We start from the raw sequence: 19,718 nt of genomic DNA, 5'->3' as shown, positions 1-19,718 counted from the left end.
TCTATCGACGTGCCAGCGCTTTCGTTTGGTAAGTCACATCATCTTTGTTTTTAGGTATACAATTAAATAATTTTATTAACTGAAGACATGAAGTCTGTAAATGAGTCTGCAATCATTTTATTTTTGGCACTTTAATTTTCACAAGTCCGTCTTGATCACAGATTTCTTTACACTTTATTACTGGTTTTGACTTACTGCCATCTTCAGATCTGTTGTAAATATAAATATTGTGTAAGCGACCAGGTTCAATTAGTTAAGACTAAATCTATACAGTATTAATGATGCATGAAATATAAAAATATAAAATATTTCTAGCCATGTATATCAGCCATACATACCATTAAAATATTCTGATAAAAAATCGTTGTCAAGTTCAACATGCGAGTACATGGTACGTGCTGATAATACTCAGATTGTGTCAGGTATTTATACAAGAACCTAATGCCAGCAGAGGGCACTTTAGCTAGAGTACATAATAAACCAGAGTCTCCAATATAAAGATTAAAATGCAGTATGCACTGTCTTTAGTTAAAATTTTTCTTTGGTTAAATCAGCATCTGACATTAAAAAAATATTTATATGCTGATATACTGTATGTGAAATTGGAATCATACTTGAAATCCATAAAAAGCACAAATACTATACAATACAGCCCTTAGCCTGGTTAGGTAACATACAACCTTTTATGAATGCCGGTATAAAAAGTATAAAGTAAAAAAGTCACAAAATCTTCTATACTTAAGAGATCAGTTAACAGTGAATGTAATCATAATACAATTAATAAAGTAGTGCCCCTTAATTAAAAATAGAAAATCTATAATCAATATTATATTAGAATGCGGTATCGATGGTGAATATGTCGTGGCTTCCTGGTTTTCCTTGGCTGAGCTAGCGGAGGATGGCCCAGTCTCCTCATTGCTGGTGGCTGGCACACGCCAATCTGCTGGGGTGCTCCATGCTATTCAAACTAGTGGGTCTCTGAATATATAAAAGTAACCATTCAGGTTAAACTATTTCTGTCCATTCAGCAGTAATTCCGGTTGTTGTTTTCTGTGCACATAAATCTCCATTTCTTTGAGCAGGTTCATTAACTGTCACTTTGACGTCCTATGCAACACTTTCATATTACTGTCTATATGTCCTACTGAATGTCTTTCTCTGTCCAAATGTGTACCAAAAGTGCTCTTATTTTGACTATACATATGTTCTCTAAAATGAGTCTGGAAATTTCTTCCTGTCTGACCAATGTAAAATCTATGAGCCCTGGCAGCTAATCTTATAAACACCAGATCCCATATATTTATTGCTGTCATTGCCAACTTTGTGCCGTAACTTACGAGCAAGTGTACCTTTCTTTTGAAGCCCAATTTTTATTTTCATTTTTCTGAAGTCTTGTGCAATTCTGTCAGAAAACACACCATTGAATGACATAACCATAAACTTCTTGCCCTCTGGTTCTATTGGCTTTTTCCTGTAATAAAGTGTAAAGAAATCTGTGATCAAGATGGACTTGTGAAAATAAAAGTGCCATAAATAATTTTACCTCCAACTTGGCGTCAACATCCTTCCTGAGGTCACTTCATAAGAACACTAACTTTTCAGTGGAAGAAAGGACAGCCTTACACAACCTGAAATCAGATCCTGACCTATTTGTCCTCCCTGCAGACAAATGCTCCATAGGCACTTCCCAGAAACCTTTCCCTGAGTCCATCTCCATCCTCACCCCAATGACATCCCCCACAACCATCTTCTGCATGCTCCTCAAAATCTACAAACACTACAATCCTGTACATCCCATTACAGCTGGCTGTTGTGTTCCCACTGAAAGAATTTCCTCTCTTGGTGACAAGCACCTCCAAAGAACTGCCCAGAACCTAGCCTTCTATGTCAAAGATACTAAGCAACTCCTTCACTGACTCTCCACCACCCCAATGCCTTACCTCCTGGATCTCCACTCATTGCTGTTGATACCACCTCCCTATACTCCAACAATCCTCATGCCCATGGCGTTGCCACTATCGAACACTACGTCTCCCAATGTCCTTCAGACTCCAAACCCACACCTCACTCCTTATTCACCTTACCAACTATAAAGTGACACAATTGCTTTCCATTTGAAGGGAACGTTACAAACGAATCTGTGTCACAGCCATGGGCACCTTCATGCCATTCTCTTGTGCCAGCTTGTTTACGGGCCATCTGGAGTAAACATCCCTAACCTGCGAAAGCTCCCAACCTTTAGTCTGGTTTAGGTTCACTTATATCTTCATGATGTGGACTCAGGGACAAGTCACCCTATCCTCATTCCTTGACAAACTTAATGCCTGCTCTCCCATTCACTTCATCTGTGCTTCATCAACCTAACGTGCCATCGTCCTGGACATTTACCACCTCCTCTCTGATTGCTCCATCCACACCTCTGTCCTGGTTAAAACCACCATTTTCACAACTGCCATCCCTTCCACACTAACCCCACCCCCCAACCCAGTATAGTGTAGCCACCCATGGACAACGTATCTGCAGGGATGAAAACTCCCTTAACCAGCTATGCTGATGGTTTCACGACGGCCTTGACAAACAAGCATTACATTACCCCCCCACCGGACCTAGTCCACAAAAACAAACATTTCCTGTATTTCCTGTGCCAACGACCACCAGTCCTTGCACCACCCACGAGAAGCAGCTATGAAGAAATGCCTCCTAATCACCCAGTACCATCCTGGACTCAAACAGCTGAATCAGATTCTTCGTCAGGGCTTTGATTATCTCTTGTCACACCCTGAAATGAGGGATAGCTTATCCAAGGCCCTTCCTCCCCCACATGAAGTGGTGTTTCATCATCTGCCCAACCTACAAAATATCCTAGTTCATCCATATACCACTCCCATTTCCACTCCTAAGTCCTCACCACAGGGATCATATCCCTGTGAAAGACCAAGTTACAAGACCTACACAATCTACCAACCCAGCACTTCCTATTGAAGTCCTATCACAAGCTTATCCTACCCCCTCAAAAGCTGTGACAACTGTGACAGCAGCCATATCATATGCAAACATTTCACAGTGTTTTGTGTCACATGACTATCAACCAGCTGTCCATCAGGATGAATTGCCACTGCCAAACTGTTGTGCAGAACGAACTGAATAACCAGTGTCACAACATGTAGCTGAGCACGACATGCTCAATTTCAATGGCTGCAGATGATCTGACTTACCATACGAAAGCGCTGGCAGGTCGATAGAAACACAAACAGACACATACATACACACAAAATTCAAGCTTTCGCAACAAACTGTTGCCTCATCAGGAATGAGGGAAGGAGAGGGAAAGACGAAAGGAAGTGGGTTTTAAGGGAGAGGGTAAGGAGTCATTCCAATCCCGGGAGCGGAAAGACTTACCTTAGGGGGAAAAAAGGACGGGTATACACTCGCACACACACACATATCCATCCACACATGTACAGACACAAGCAGACATATTTATAGACCAAATATGTCTGAGTGTTATGACAGGTGTTTCAGAAGAATTCCATTTTCAAGGATGTCTACATTGTCCCAATGTATATATAACATTTATATATGTGTGTATATATAACATCTGTACGTGATGAATGTTTTAGTTAAATTTCAAGTGAAATTCTAAAATATTGATTTCATATCAATTTTGTACCATTTTATATAGTTTGCCATAATATTTTGATATAATATTGCAGATATATCCTGTGATTTTTATGGCTCATGCCATAGATGTTTCATATTTACATAGTAAATATAAAATAAAAATATAAAGTAAATATATATTCTGTTACTACATAAAATAAAACATCTGTTGTGTGAACTGTCAAAAATTACAGGAAATATCTACAGTATTATATCAAAATATTATGCCACACTGTATAAAACAGCACAAAATCAACTTGAATTTGATATTTTAGAATGTGACATGAAATATAACTAAAAGAGTCACCAGGTACAGTCACAGTAGGTCTTATATATGCATCAGGACAATGTAGTTGTACCTGAAAATGGAAATCTTGCAAAACAGCTGTTGTAATACTCAATAAATGTTTTAAGCAGTGATACTGGAACCTTATTTACAATGTCCTCTTGAGATATATGTTTCACTGCAGGCACAATCATAAAGAAACTTCTAGTAATTTTGTTATCATTTTAGTTAAAATTAATGAGCATGGTGATAGTAGTTAAATTTTTCAACATATCTGTTTTGCAGGCTTGCATACTGATGAATAACATACAGCAACTGCGTGTACAACTAGAAAAAATGTTTGAATCGATGGGAGGTGAAAAACTTGAAGAAGATGCAGCCAACATTTTAAAAGAGTTGCAACAAAATCTAAACTCTGCTTTGGATGATCTGGCAGTGCTTTTTGCAACAAGGTAAAATTTTGTATTATGTCTAAGCAAGAGAAATATAAGGAGAAATGTTCAGTAAAGTTTACCATAAAATGCTATTATAATTTTTGTATCAACAAAGTACTGAGAAAATTTGTGATGGAACAGAAGTTGGATGAGGGAAGAGATTTTCAAAGCATAATGTTGTGGGCATCAAAAAATGCAGGAAAGAATCAGAAATACCATCTCTTTGAGGTTGCATACCTAGTTGCTATGCCCAGTGCTCTTGTCCACTTTAGATCACCATAAAATACATTTTTAATGATTTCTCTTTTCTGTGATACCTCTTATACCAAATTATATTTAATAAGCTGATTAAAATGCTCTTATTCATTAACTTTAGAAGTTATGACAAGAAATATAAAACAATTGGTGATGCATTGTGCACACACACACACACACACACACACACACACACACACACACACACACACAATCAACAACACATTTATGATTAAAGCATAATTGAATTGGTGCCTTTGCCATGAGTGTCTAGGGGAAGATAATAGAAAAACATCAGTAGGAGAGTAATAGTTTGAATTTATGCCAGGAAAAGGGACAGCATAAGCAATCTTCACACTCTACCAGCTTTTAGAAAAACAACAATTGAAGACTCATAAATTACATGAGGTCTTTATAAATCTAGAGAAAACATGTAATAGAGTGCCTTGGCAACAAATTTGGAGATAATACCAGAGTTGTATTATGTCCTGTACAAGATATATATGAAAATGCAAGAACAAGGATAAGAAGGAGCATTGGCATGACAGAGTGGATACCAATTTTCGTAGTCTTGTATCAGAGATCTCCGCTCAGTCCCTGCAACTGTGATCTGGTTATCAATGCCCCATCAGGAGGAATTTGAGATCAAGCCCCTTGCTTCATGCTATTTAGCTACAGTAAAAATGATTAGGAGTACAAACTGGAAGACTGGAGGTAAGCACTGGAGGACATGGACTTGAAATAACCAGAAGGTAAATAGAGTATTTAATCTTCAGAAATGAGGAAGGTGACAGCCCTGATGAATAGGGAAAGCCTGAAGAGGGTAGGGCACTTCAGATATCTTAATCAACTGTGGCAAATAATAGAAATTTGGATTCTGAGATAGATCACAGAGTGCAAAGAGGATAGAGGAATTAGAAAAGGATGCTTGAAATATCGTGTCAAAATTATAGATTTCAAAGTCAAGGGGATGACTTGTAAGGCCATCATTATTGCATGGAATGGGGACATGGGCCACAGTGGAGAACCAGTGGAATGAGCTAGATGTATTTGAGATGAAGATGTTGAGGTACATGTGAGGAGTCAGCAGAATGGATTGAGTTCCATTTAAGAAAACCCAAGAAACTGTAAAAGTTGTTTAAGTGCACAGAAGACTTCACAGAAAGAATAAAGCTGCAGCAGAGGTGGATGGACTGCATCTGAGAGGAACAGATGGAAAAACAACTGACAGCGTATGACAGGCTGGATCAGGAAATGTGGAAGAAACTTGTTAGACCTGTTAACCCTGTGCAAGGAAAGAAAAGATGGAGGAAAAGGAGGAGGAGGATAACAGGAATAGGTGGATCTCAAAATATAAGAAGGTTTAGGAAGTCAGATTGCTAGGAATCTAGAATTTGCAACAAAGAATTTAATAAAAACGTAGGTTCTAACCAGCTTGTTATAGAGGTTTGTTTGTGGGAAAGGGGTAGGGAACCTCTTCTAGGCAGTCTAAATAGGATGTTAGGTAGAGTGCACTTCAGTTCTGTGCATGATGTCAACAATATCATAACTGTGCCGAAGAAGTTGGTTATTGCAGTCTGTATGGGCACAGGACAGTAATGAGCGGTTCACTCCTTTGTAATTTTTCAGAAGAGTCAATAATACTAGAGCTGGATGTGATATTACTTTATGTTGGTTGGCTCATTGTGTGCTGTAATATGGAGTTGGCCTTTACTGAAACTAAGCTAAGAGACTCCAAGATCCCCAACAGTTCAGTTTCACAATTGGTCCCTATAATAAGAATATCCTCATTGTATCAAAATCACACAGGAGATAGAGTGTCAGAAATTCCAAGTAAATACCCTCCAAGTGTTGCACACTGGTTCCTATAGCCATTCCAGTGATCTCTTTATATATCTGACCTTCAAATGTGAAGCAATTTCCCCAATTGTTGAATTGGAGGAATGGACCAGTACCATGGCCACTACATTCTCCCGACCTCACTGTTATAGAATTCTTTTTGTTGAGTGAGATTGGTGGAATAGAACGAACAGTTGTGTTAACACACAAATATTTATTGAAAGAAACACCAATAAAAGAGAGAAACTAAATACACTTTTAAGAAAACGGAAGCTTTTTCACTTTTCATTGCCATTTTAAGTAACAGCATTGTTAAAGAAAATCTGTTTACAAAAGCAGAACATATAAGAGCTATTATCGAAAAGTAAACTGTAATCATGTATATCATTTTCAACTGTCTCATTGTGTAACATTTTATCACATTGATATTCACAAATATTCTGTTTTAGTGGTTTTGTTAAGAATTCTGCATTTATTTTTATCCTTTGAAATGTACTGAATGTAACATGTACCATCAATTACTTTCTCTCTGATGAAATGTTGCTTTGTGGAAATATGTTTTGTTCTTGATTTATCTCTATGATTCTTGGAGTGTATAATTGTTACTTGAATATCACACTGCACAAGTGTTGACTATCCAATCATTTCTTTCAGGTCAAGCTTATTTGTAACTCTCTCATCCATAATACCTCCTTTGTGCAGGCTACTGCTGTTTCTATCATGCTCAATGCAATTTCATTTCATACTCTTATAGTATATTGGAAATCCCACCAATATTATCACATATCCGGTACTACTTTTATGAGCATCTATACAAGTAGCCCAATCAGCATCAGCGAATGCTACAAGTATTTGACCAATGGGATAATATTTTAATTTGTAATGTGCTGTTTCCTTCACTTACATAAGAACCCTTTTTGCTGCATTCCTATGATTCACATTAAATTTTGAACAATATTTTGAGAACTTTGGCACCAAGAAAGCTATGTCTGGTCAAGGCATTTGTGGAAGGTAAGGGAATCTACCAATAAGCTCACTATATGGAAGCTTTTTTTACTTCATTATCACACGTCGCATCAAGGAAATTTGGTTTAGTATCCACTAGTTCCTTGGCTCCCTTAACATTCTCTGCCAAGTTGTTAATTCACATACTACCTCTGAGAATGATTAATTGTTCCATATTTGTTGTTTTCAAATTTCACTTCTAACATGTGTGATGCAAGCTCATGTGCTTGATTTTAAAACAACAATCTCAAAGATTTTTTACCTTTTGCATTTCCTTCTCATCCTGTATGGTAAGTCTCCCCTAACCCACAGTTGTGGGTGACTTTCCCAAAATCTACCCCTTTTCCTAGACTTCTCCAGTCCTTTTCCTTCACCCCTCTTCCTTCCCCTTCAACCCTTCTGCATGAAGAAGGAGTCACTGGCTCGCAAAGCTTGCCAATTACAACCGTCTTTTATGTGTGTGTTCTGCCACTGCTTGCTGAGTAGACTTTTTATCTATCCAGTTAAATAATTCTGTCAATAATTGAGTGTTTTGTTGTTATATTTTCCTTTAATTGGCTATGCAACATGCACTCTTCACATCATACTGATTGATATGCCACTTTTTCACCACACTAACTCCTAGCAGTAGACAAGTTGTTTCAAAATTTGAAACAGGAACATAAATCTCATTATCGTCTATGCCTTTTACTTTGTGACTAAACAAGCTTTAAAGATTGATTTCTCACCAATTGTCTTCTTTTTCAATATCCATCTGTCTTTACTGTAGTTACACCAGATGATAGCTTGACCAATTCCCATGCGTCCCAATACACCAAGGAGTTAATGCCTTCAATCATTGCAACTATCCATTCAGTATCTTATCAGAATTAAGTGTTGCATGATACAATAGTGGTTCATTGTACCTTCCTCACACATAATTTGTTTGTGCATCTTCAGTATAAGCTTTCTCTTTTGAACAAAGCATCATTGGATGACATTTAGTTAGTCTCATTTTTCCTTTTGTTATATTCTTTATTTTAGTGTGCAACATTGTTGCAAAGTTACAGTGTGTTCCACTGTTTCCCTATAACCTTCAATTAATAGAAACATTTCTTCCAAATTCTCCTCCTGATCTGAAAATCCACAAAATTCCTCTTTAATGCTCAAATGTTCTATTTACTTCTTCGCAGCATCAATACTTGAAACTGGTAGTGCCCCATCATTGCACAGTTCAATAAAGTCTTTCTGTCCTCTATTTCAATGGAGATTTTGCCTATTTGTTACATGATTTCTTATGTGTGCCATTGGTGTACACCATCTCATCCCAAGAAATATTTAGTAACTTGCTTCCTAGCAACTGTGAGCTTACATATTCATTAATCTTGTATTGAGGCATTCAGATATATCATTTTTCTGTAGTGTATATATCATAGTTACTTTATGCCAAATTTCTTAAGACTTACAGAACTGCAACTATTTGTGCGAACAGAATGGTAGGCCATCATGAGTGCAGATTCTCTTTGAAGTATTTACTGATTTGATTTCCCATTGGAGTCAACCATTTCTTGAATTCTTCAAATACATCATACTTATTTGTGAAGAAATATACAAATATGTATCTGCTTGCATCATTCATGATGTTTAATTAAAGATCTATTGCCTCCCAAACTTGGAACATCAGTAGGTCCCATGAGAACACTATGAACAAGCTCTAAATTGGTTGTTCATTCCTTTGAATTTTGTGACACAGTTTTCAGAAACAGACCTTGTGTCAAATGATAATTAAATCAAAGCCCTTAGCTGCTGACAAGTGTTGTTGATATACATCAATGGGGACAGCTGAAAATGTGTCCCCTGACCAGGACTCGAACCTGGGACCTCCTGCGTACATGGCAGACGCTCTATCCATCTGAGCCACCAAGGGCACAGAGGATAGCGCGACTGCAGGGACTTATCCCTCGCACACTTCCCATGAGACCCACATTCCCAACTGTCCACAGCCTACATTCATAGTGTTTCCAATAGATATTTGCCCATTCACTCATTACTCGTGCCAGACTGAGCGGACGAATCCCGTAAGAGTTCAGGCAAAGCGTGCGCATTCACACAGAAGAAGATCAATGGCCGGGTAGCCTTTATCTGTATGAAGATGGTATCTGTTCCCGAAAGAACAGATACCATTGACGACTGTGCAGCTTGTCTAGAATGAAATGATAATTAAATCAAAACCCTTAGCTGCCAACACCTGTCAGCAGCTAAGGGTTTTGATTTAATAATCATTTCATTCTAGAGAAGCTGCACAGTCGTCAACGGTATCTGTTCTTTCGAGAACAGATACCATCTTCATATAGACCTTGCGTCAGTTTACTCATCAGATAGCCATCGCACAGATTTATTTCACCTTTTTCACAGTCTCATCCCAGGACTGCATCCTTGAAGGGGGGGGGGGGGGGCAGGAGGAAGTAGGTTGGGAGAGTAGGACACAGGAGGAGACTGATGGATAGAGGTCTGGGAGATAGAGGGAGGACACTCTTACTGACGTGTCATTTCACGATGCCAAAGATCTGGTGATTATGTGTTAAATCCACCGTTTCTCAGTATATTTATTGAACTACTATCATCTGCTCATGTCTACATATTATATATAAATATACATACAGCAGCATGTGTATATGTATGTCCTGCATGAAGGTTAAAAAATGGGTGTCAGTACTCTGGTGGTTAGTACCTCCAACATCGCATAGGAGCTGAGATATGGGCAAAAATGTGTTGGTTTAGTACCTGGAATGTAGGCAGTCCTGCACAACATGCGTGTTGTGTGGGAGTATCATCAACCTGTTTTGCTGTGGATGGACACAGCTTGTAGAAGGATGGGATGGGTAGAGGAAGGTTTAGATGGAGGAGGGAGGACAGGGGAGAATGGATAGGAAGAGAGGGGATGATAGAGAAATGGGGGTAGACAGAGAGATTGTGGGAAAAGGAGAAGGGCAGAGAGATTGGGGGGGGGGGGGAGGGGGGGCAGGAGGAAGTAGGTTGGGAGAGTAGGACACAGGAGGAGACAGATGGATAGAGGTCTGGGAGATAGAGGGAGGACAGATATGGACAGATAGTGAGGGTAGTGTGTGTTTTGTGTGTGTAGTATTGGCATGCCTTGCAAAGGCTTCATGTGTGGATGGGCACAGCTGATCAGAGATAGAGATTGGAGGAGAAGATGGATAATGAGAGATTGGGGAGGGTGAGGTGGACAGAGAAAAGGAGAGGAGAAGATGGACAGAAATGGGGAGGAGAGGAAGGACATAGGGGGATGATGAGGTGGAAAGTGAGAGAAAGGAAGAAAACGGACAGAGAGGGTGAGGAGATGGACAGAGAGAGGGGGAGGAAGAGATGTACAAAGAGGCGGGAAGGAGGGGATGGGCAGAGAGGGAGGGGGGAGGAGGAAATGGACAAGAGAGAGAAAGAAGCAGGAGTGCAGAAGGCAGGTAGAATGTGTAGTGGGCAGGCTCTTTGCTGATAATTATCTTTGCTCTCACATTAACCTTCTCCACAGCTTTGGTTTCTCTGCTATCGCATAGAGTTAGGTTTTCAACTAAAATATTTTTTATCAACAACTGAAAAATAATTTTCTTTTGGAACTGTGTGCTGAGTTGCTCTAGAATCCAGTATCCAATTGTCACTATTCAATGTAACATTTGTACTAACAGCACCTTGTTTCTTTTACTATCTTTTAAATTTCCTCTTTTCAGGGCAATTTCTGGACATGTGAACAAGTTTGTGATAGTTGTAACAAACAAAAGTACGATTTTTGTGATGCATGTTTCTTAGTTTGTTACTGTCTCTTCTCACGTTGTTCAGTAAATGGTGCTTTCCAGCACCTTTAACTGCTGGTATCAAGGACAATGCAGAATGTTCATTTTCATTATAGTCATGACACCTGGCATCTTCAGCAAGCAAACACCATTCAGTTGAAATCATTATATGGACAATTTCACAAAACTGTAACTACTGCATCCCATTCGTCTGGAGGTTCACATAGAATAGTCATTGTTAGAACTCTATCTTCAGTTTTGTTAGATCAGCTGCACTTTATTTTATAAGTCATAGAATATTTTCCATAGATTCACGATTTTTCATTTGTGGGAAATATAATTTCTGTATAAGTTACATAGTGTGACATAGGCTGTCCTTTGGAGCATATAATTCTCGAAGTTCTTCTTGGATTGTTTGGTATTTGCTAAATTTTATTCACAAATCAGTGTCTACTAGTATCATTTTCATTTTGTATGACCAACAGGTGTAATTCTCTCCATTTTGTTCATCAGTAATGTGTCCGTTCACCGTCAGCTCTATATATTTCACATATTGTTCTACTGTTCTTAAAGGAAAATGTTTCCTTTCACTTGAAATTCACAAATACAGCATCAGTTAACATTTTACAAATGCATCACACAAAAATACTTGGACAGTTTCAGCAAATGTCTCATCTTTCCCACAAATGCAATGTTTAGATTGGCTAATTGACACTAATACAGTTGCCTGTTTCTTTATTAACATTCCTGGGCCTATAGCCACTGTAGGAGTAAAATAAACAGTCATATTACACACATTAATATTTAGTGAACAGAAAGCAGCATACACTATTAAAGCAGAGAAACTAACTGCACTTTTTAACAGAACAAGTCTTCTTGATTTTTCATTGCCTTTCTAAGCGGCAACGATATCAAATTTAATTCAGTCATAAAAAATGGAACAAATAAAGGAGCTTTTATCTAAATACCTAACTTTATCTCTCAGCAGAGATGAAATGTTTGGGTACGAGACACTGATAGACACTCCAGAAGTCCTGGTTGCTCTTTGGCTGAAGATATTATTTGTGAAACACCTGGTTGTTTTGAGTATCCTAGACAGTCATTAGCATGCAGATGCCAGTTGTGCATTAATGCAAACAGATGACATTTTCAGCAACATCTATAAAACAATATTTATCACATGACAGTCTGAACATTCTGAAGATCACTAGCTTTGGAACCTTCATGGGTCTTTAACGGGAAAAGGGTACACCTGTGATATTTTATATTTTGTAAAGAAAGTGTTTCTGTTAAAGCTCTCTAAACTTTGTAAAATTTTGTATAAAATGTTTTTTTACACCCTGCATATGTGGGGTATATTAATATGTAGGGAGGGCATTAGTGGTAAGCAGCAAGGTATCTGGGGGAAGTGGAACAGTCATAAATTTTAGACAGTACCATAAGTGATTGTTGCCCTTAGTGTGTAGATGTAGATGCACCATAGAAATGACATGTTCAGTGGGTGCTTTGAAAGCAGGTTGTTGAAAAGAAGAAACAAACATGTTGGAACATGTGGTTTGGGTTGGAACTGGTAATTTGCACTTAACAGATTATTCACTGCCATGTGATGCACAATACACAAAGCTTGGTTAGGAGACCAAAAAATACTATCTTTTAGGGTCCTGTAAGAATCCTGGGAAGAAATGAATCATTTCAGGTCTTAGTGAAAGATTATCTGAGCCCTTGCAGAGGATAAGAATGAGTTTTTGACATAGTAGGTAGCAAATACTATTGGCAATTTTTTGTGACTCGGTGCTTTGTTAGCAATGACTTGGGAAGGCATCTTGGATTACAACAACATAACACCAAATATTTGTTTGTAAACTGTCTGAAGAAGGTCCTTACTGTGAAAGCCTTGGGAAAAAAAAACCAGCAGCATAAGCCACAATCCACAGAAAGGCCTCAGAGAATGAGTATGTGTGTTCTCTTTGTGTGTGTGTGTGTGTGTGTGTGTGTGTGTTTCCATAGATAAAGTGTGCATGTAGCTTATGCAAATGATATGGTGTAAGCCAGTGTTCATGCAATAGAGTTGTATTCCGAACTGTGTGAACATGTACAGGTTTATTACAAATGATTGAAGCAATTTCACAGCTCTACAATAACTTTATTATTTGAGATATTTTCACAATGCTTTGCACACACATACAAAAACTCAAAAAGTTTTTTTAGGCATTCACAAATGTTTGATATGTGCCCCTTTAGTGATTCGGCAGACATCAAGCCGATAATCAAGTTCCTCGCACACTCGGCGCAGCATGTCCCCATCAATGATGAGTTCGGAAGCATCGTTGATGTGAGCTCGCAGTTCTGGCACATTTCTTGGTAGAGGAGGTTTAAACACAATCTTTCACATAACACCACAGAAAGAAATCACATGGGGTTAAGTCGGGAGAGCGTGGAAGCCATGACATGAATTGCTGATCATGATCTCCACCACGACCGATCCATCGGTTTTCCGATCTCCTGTTTAAGAAATGCCGAACATCATGATGGAAGTGCGGTGGAGCACCATCCTGTTGAAAGGTGAAGTCGGCGCTGTCGGTCTCCAGTTGTGGCATGAGCCAATTTTCCAGCATGTCCAGATACACGTAACCTGTAACGTTTTTTTCGCAGAAGAAAAAGGTGCCGTAAACTTTAAACCATGAGATTGCACAAAACACAATAACTTTTGGTGAATTGCAAATTTGCTGCACGAATGCGTGAGGATTCTCTACCGCCCAGATTCGCACATTGTGTCTGTTCACTTCACCATTAAGAAAAAATGTTACTTCATCACTGAAAACAAGTTTCCCACTGAACGCATCCTCTTCCATGAGCTGTTGCAACTGCGCCGAAAATTCAAAGCGTTTGACTTTGTCATCGGGTGTCAGGGCTTGTAGCAATTGTAAATGGTAAGGCTTCTGCTTTAGTCTTTTCCGTAAGATTTTCCAAACCGTCGGCTGTGGTACGTTTAGCTCCCTGCTTGCTTTATTCGTCAACTTCCGCGGGCTACACGTGAAACTTGCCCGCACGCGTTCAACTGTTTCTTCGCTCACTGCAGGCTGACCCGTTGATTTCCCCTTACAGAGGCATCCAGAAGCTTTAAACTGCGCATACCATTGGCGAATGGAGTTAGCAGTTGGTGGATCTTTAATGAACTTCGTCCTGAAGTGTCGTTGCACTGTTATGACTGACTGATGTGAGTGCATTTGAAGCACGACATATGTTTTCTCGGCTCATGTCGCCATTTTGTCTCACTGCGCTCTCGAGCGCTCTGGTGGCAGAAACCAGAAGTGCGGCTTCAGCCGAACAAAACTTTATGAGTTTTTCTACGTACCTGTAGTGTGTCGTGACCATATGTCAATGAATGGAGCTACAGTGAATTTATGAAATCGCTTCAATCATTTGTAATAGCCCTGTACATTATGTAGTTGGTGCGGTTACCCAGGTGTTTATCAAAAGCAAACAGCTGCACAAAGTTAAAATATTATACTTCTACTTCCAGGAAATAAATGACAGTTTTCATCCTTGATTATTAGATCTGAGTAAAAGTTTTTAACAAATCTGGGTTTTGGTGTTTCCACTTTTTTCATTGTTTAGTTAATAATACTTTGAGGAAGTTGTGTATTAGGTGTCATACTTTCTCCTGTAAATATAAATCAGACAGTAAAAAAAATATCAGGGTAGTTTCCTTGTATGATGGTAATACAAGACTTCTGTAACTTAACAATACCCAGACTAATATTTGATGAGAGCCAGGGAAATTGTACAGATTTGCTTGACACCTTTAACCAGTTGCAAATCATAACCCACATTGCATTTTACGTAGTTATAATCCTATTTTGGTAATTCCCTTTGTTTAAGTTTTTCTGAACATTTGTGTATGCTTGTCTTTAATTTATTTTGAGATACAGTTAAACAACATTGCTTCCTTCCTACAGTGATCTTTATCAGCAAAGAATTGTCATCTATCCTCTAATGTATTAAGTTGAAATGTTTCAGTACACCTATATTGTTACTTGTTTCATCATCATCCTACATGAAGCCTACATTGTTCTTACATCAACTGTTTCATGAGTTTTGGAATACACTGGGTAATAGGACTAGTTCTAAAGAGTACATGTGGAATTAATCACAACGGATAATGTAGCTGCTTTTACTTTTCAGGAATGTATGTGTATTTCGGTTGTCATATTATTAAACATTCAGTTCTTGCCTCCATTATTTGAGGTTTGGGGTATTAACAGAGTCTAATTTTCATATGCACAGCATTACAAATTCCATGTACTATTTTTTCTTAATACTTTTTTGCAAACTTTATTATTATTATAAGTGTTGTTGCAGCATATATGCAGTGTAGTGCTAATCCGATGGGGTATATAAGGACCAACATATAGGCAAGCGATTAATGTGGCATTTGTGTCTTTTTGATGGGTGTGCAGTAATTGCAGAAATGTGAACTGTGGCAACATTACTATCAAATGCATCAAAATAGGACCAATGTGGTGTTCTTCATCTCTTGTTTGCCAGAGGACAAACACTAGTGGACATCCATTGTTGAATGAAGAATGTGTTGAAAACAACCATTGTGGAATGGTGCACAAAGTTCCATGCTGGTCATTATAATGCACATCCCCATACTGAAAATTTCATAATGCAGAAGTTAACACCAACTCATGTGAGAGACACTTGAGCAGCTACCCTATAGTCCTAATTTCTCCCCAAGTGATTCTCATGCCTTCAGGGACTTAAAAAGACCTCGAAGGGTCCAAGATTCCTGTCAGATGAGGATGTGCAGCAGGCAGTTACAGACTTCTTCATGCAGCAAAACACTGTGTTTTACCAAACAGATATCTTCAAACCAGTACATTGGTGGGATGATTGCCTTAGTGCTCACAGTGATTTTGCTTGATTGGCATACCAATTCTGAACTGTACAGCCTTTGCATGCAAAGTTTTTGATTGACCCTGATATTATTATTGTTGTTGTTGTTGTTGTTTCGTTCAGTGAGCAGAGTGGCTGCACAGTTTGAGGCACCATGTCACAGATTGCACGGCCCCTCCTGCCAGTGGTTCAAGTCTTCCCTCAGGCATGGGTGTTTGTGTTGTTCTTAGTATAAGTTAGTTTATGTGGTGTGTAAGTCTAGGGATCGATGACCTCAGCAGTTTGGGTCCTTAGGAATTCACACACATTTGAACATTTTTTGTTTTTTCGTGTTGGCCAACTGAGGACCATGAAGTTCAACTATTGTGTTTGGAGTGGGTTTTGATATCGACCCACTAGTTGTGCATCTTATAACTGTGTCATTCCTTTGTCTCTTTTGTCCACAGAGCACCAGTCTACTCTCTTGATGGTTTGTCTTTGAACCTCATTTGGTTAAGAACTCTCTTGATAAATATCTGCTCTCTCAAATCTCTTTCTGTACCTTCCAGTTCCTATAGATGTTTTATCACTTCTGTTTACTTGCTGACTTGATCTTCCTCTTTTGCCAGCTGGTCAGTATCCTGTAGATATGTTCATACAAGGCTAGAAGTCTCATCCTATCCATGTCCATGATTTTTGCACATTACTTGCAAAGCTCCTGGTCTGGTCATCTTTTATACTGAATGGTCTCATTCTGGAAACATCCCCCAGGCTGTGGCTAAGCCATGTCTCCACAATATCCTTTCTTTCAGGAGTGCTAGTTCTGCAAGGTTCGCAGGAGAGCTTCTGTAAAGTTTGGAAGGTAGGAGACGAGGTACTGGCAGAAGTAAAGCTGTGAGTACCGGGGGTGAGTCGTGCTTCGGTAGCTCAGTTGGTAGAGCACTTGCCCGCGAAAGGCAAAGGTCCCGAGTTCGAGTCTCGGTCGGGCACACAGTTTTAATCTGCCAGGAAGTTTCATCTTTTATACTGATTATGTTTCTCGACTGATCCCAGTATCTTCCTCATTATCTTTCTCTCTTGGATTCAAAGTTTCTCTTTGTGAAACCATCATGTTAAATAATTGGCACTCTGAAGCATTTAGGACTTCAGGACAGATAACTGTTGATAGTGCTTTATTTTTGTGATAGAGAGGGTACACTTTTTGTTATACGTTCTCTTGGTCATTTAGTATGCCAGTTCCAGCTTGTTTACTTGAGTTGATAATGCTTTTTTCCTGGCAAGATTGGGTTTCAGTCATTCTCCCAGGTATTTAAGCTCGATTTTTTTTTTTTTTTTTTTTTTTTTTTTTTTTTTTTAACTTCTCCTGTTCCAGATGCAGCGTGCTCCATGGAAAAAACATTTGGAAGTCCCTGTCTACTTAACTCCTTTCAAAACTCTCTTATTGCCTTTAGTAGTGCAATATTAAAGAGGACAGGAGGGTGACTATTTGCATGTCTTACTCCTGTCTTGATTTCAGAAATTCTTGAAAATGTTCCTTCAAACTTTACTCGGCATCTGATGTTTGAAATCTGTTGGAAAAAATTATCTGTCTCCTGATCCAGCCCTAGTTCCTGTAGGTTTCTCATGAGAGTTGATGTATCACTTGAATCATACGTCTTCTTAAAATAAAAATAAAAGACAACAGCATACTTTTTACCAGTCATTGTCAGCTGTCATAGCATTGACTTTAAATTAAGTAGTATTATGTTCAGTACAAAAGTGTACTTTTCAGAATCATCAGTGGTAGGGAAAATATCACATGCAGCAGGTATCAGCGAGCTCTGTCCATAATTATTAATGTCAGTTACATCTTCTTTCTTATGCAAGGGATGGATAAAAGCAGAAGTCCAATCACTAGGTAATGTTTCAGTCTCACAAACATTTTGTAGTATCCCCATCAACTTGCTTACTGTCTTATCTGTAGCTTGCTTCCATGATTCAGTTGGTGTTGAATAATTCACATATGCTTTGTTGTTTTCAAAGGAACTGGATCATATCCATCATTTCTTCTTTGTTCGCTGATTTAAAGTTTGATTGCTTGATGTTATCTTCATAAGTAAAGAATGTATCAGGTGATTCACAGGTAAGGAGATACTCAAAGCAATTGGTCAGATGGCAATTGTCTATAGTCAGCTCTCTTTCTGTCTGGTCCTCTGAAATGCAAAGTTGGTGGCTATAATGGCCAGGGTTTTTAAAGCTTCTTAAGAAATTTCTGGTACTGGTATTGGTCTTCTTGAAGACTTCATCCAACTGTGTTAATTGGTCATTTGCGGCTTCAGTTGTACTTGCCTGATGGTCCTGACAGCTGATTTCTGTTGCTCTATGAACTTATCCTTGTTGTCATATGTCTTTTTCTAGTTCTTTTTCAGCCACTCTGTCTCTCTCCACATCACCACTTCATCACTGTCCATATCACTGCTTCATCACAGGTTGTTGTCCACCAGGCATGTTTCTTGTATTTTAGCAATGGAGCTGTAACAATGGAGTTGTAACTTCATTAGGTCATCCCTCTGTTAGTCTCAGTTTTACATTCCAGTGCTTCCAATTCCTGTGTCAAGTGATGACAATTTGAAAGTTTCTGTAAATCAAAGTTAATAAGCTTGAATGATTTGGTTTTCTTAGTGGTCTTGGGTTGAAATGTTGGTTTTATTTTGAGAGGTAGTGGTCTGAATCTAAATTTGCATCCCTTAGGCTAACACTTTTACATTCTGGGTCTGTCTATATATTTCCTCCAGCTGGCTACATGGTCTGTCTGTAATTCTCCCAAGAGGTGGTTGAGTGATGTCCCATCTTTTGCTTCCTTTGCAAATGCTTGAAGGCCATTTTATTCATTATCAAGTTTAAAACCTTAGAGAGTCCCTCTAGTCTAGATTCTCTCCATTACTGTTGGTTGGTACATGGGCTGGGTATTCTCTCTCAGCATCTCTAAACTTGTGCTCCTTACCTAATTGGGCATTGTAGTCACTGACTAGGATGGCTGTACGATGCTCTGGGTCCATGCTAATTTTGTCCACATATTTCTTCTAAAAATTTCTCAGTATTTTCAGTGTTATGTTCCTTGTCATCATCATCATTGTAAAAACCAGCTAGCATCTAATCACATTTGTTGGTTTATTCATCTCACATTTTGCATAAAATCTGCCTTTAACTGCAAATAAAGGGGAGCATGGAGGGAAATGATAGGTGACCAAGACCATAATAGGCTGATCTATTCCAGACTGTATAATTTACAACTGCTTATGCATACTGCAACAAAAGTGCACTGATGGAGAAGCCATTTTTTTTTAAATTCATGTCATAATTTGGAAGCACTCATTCAAAACATTGATTATAACAATAAGTAATGTGAACATTGATATTTGTAAATGTCGTGCATAAGGTGCTTTTTTTTCTTATCCCACTGAAAACAATATATTAATGTTTTGCTGTATTCATTTTTCCATTATTTAGAGTATTCTTCTACTGCATTTTACGTGTAATAGTAAGTCCAATATGTTACATTAAATGCAGTTAAAATATTACTTTTGCATT

At 38.5% G+C, this 19,718-nt stretch overlaps 1 protein-coding gene and 1 non-coding gene across 2 annotated transcripts in view; one reads left to right on the top strand and one right to left on the bottom strand.

Annotated features, from left to right (window-relative positions):
* Positions 1 to 19,718, top strand: part of LOC124622251 (protein unc-13 homolog C) — a gene marked incomplete at its 5' end in the record, with an annotated part of 692,708 nt that overhangs the window by 550,486 nt on the left and 122,504 nt on the right. Inside the window, one exon of the mRNA XM_047147909.1 lies at positions 4,232 to 4,398. Coding sequence (XP_047003865.1) covers positions 4,232 to 4,398 — 167 coding nt within the window. The remainder of the gene's footprint in view (positions 1 to 4,231; positions 4,399 to 19,718) is intronic.
* On the bottom strand, positions 9,312 to 9,385 carry Trnat-ugu. Its single transcript has one exon. It is a non-coding gene; the product is annotated as a tRNA-Thr (tRNA).

This window comes from Schistocerca americana, chromosome 7, assembly GCF_021461395.2.
Source record: "Schistocerca americana isolate TAMUIC-IGC-003095 chromosome 7, iqSchAmer2.1, whole genome shotgun sequence".
NCBI classification, from domain to species: domain Eukaryota; kingdom Metazoa; phylum Arthropoda; class Insecta; order Orthoptera; family Acrididae; genus Schistocerca; species Schistocerca americana.
The sequence above is the reverse complement of the archived record's forward strand: the minus strand, read 5'-3'. Positions and strand labels throughout refer to the sequence as shown.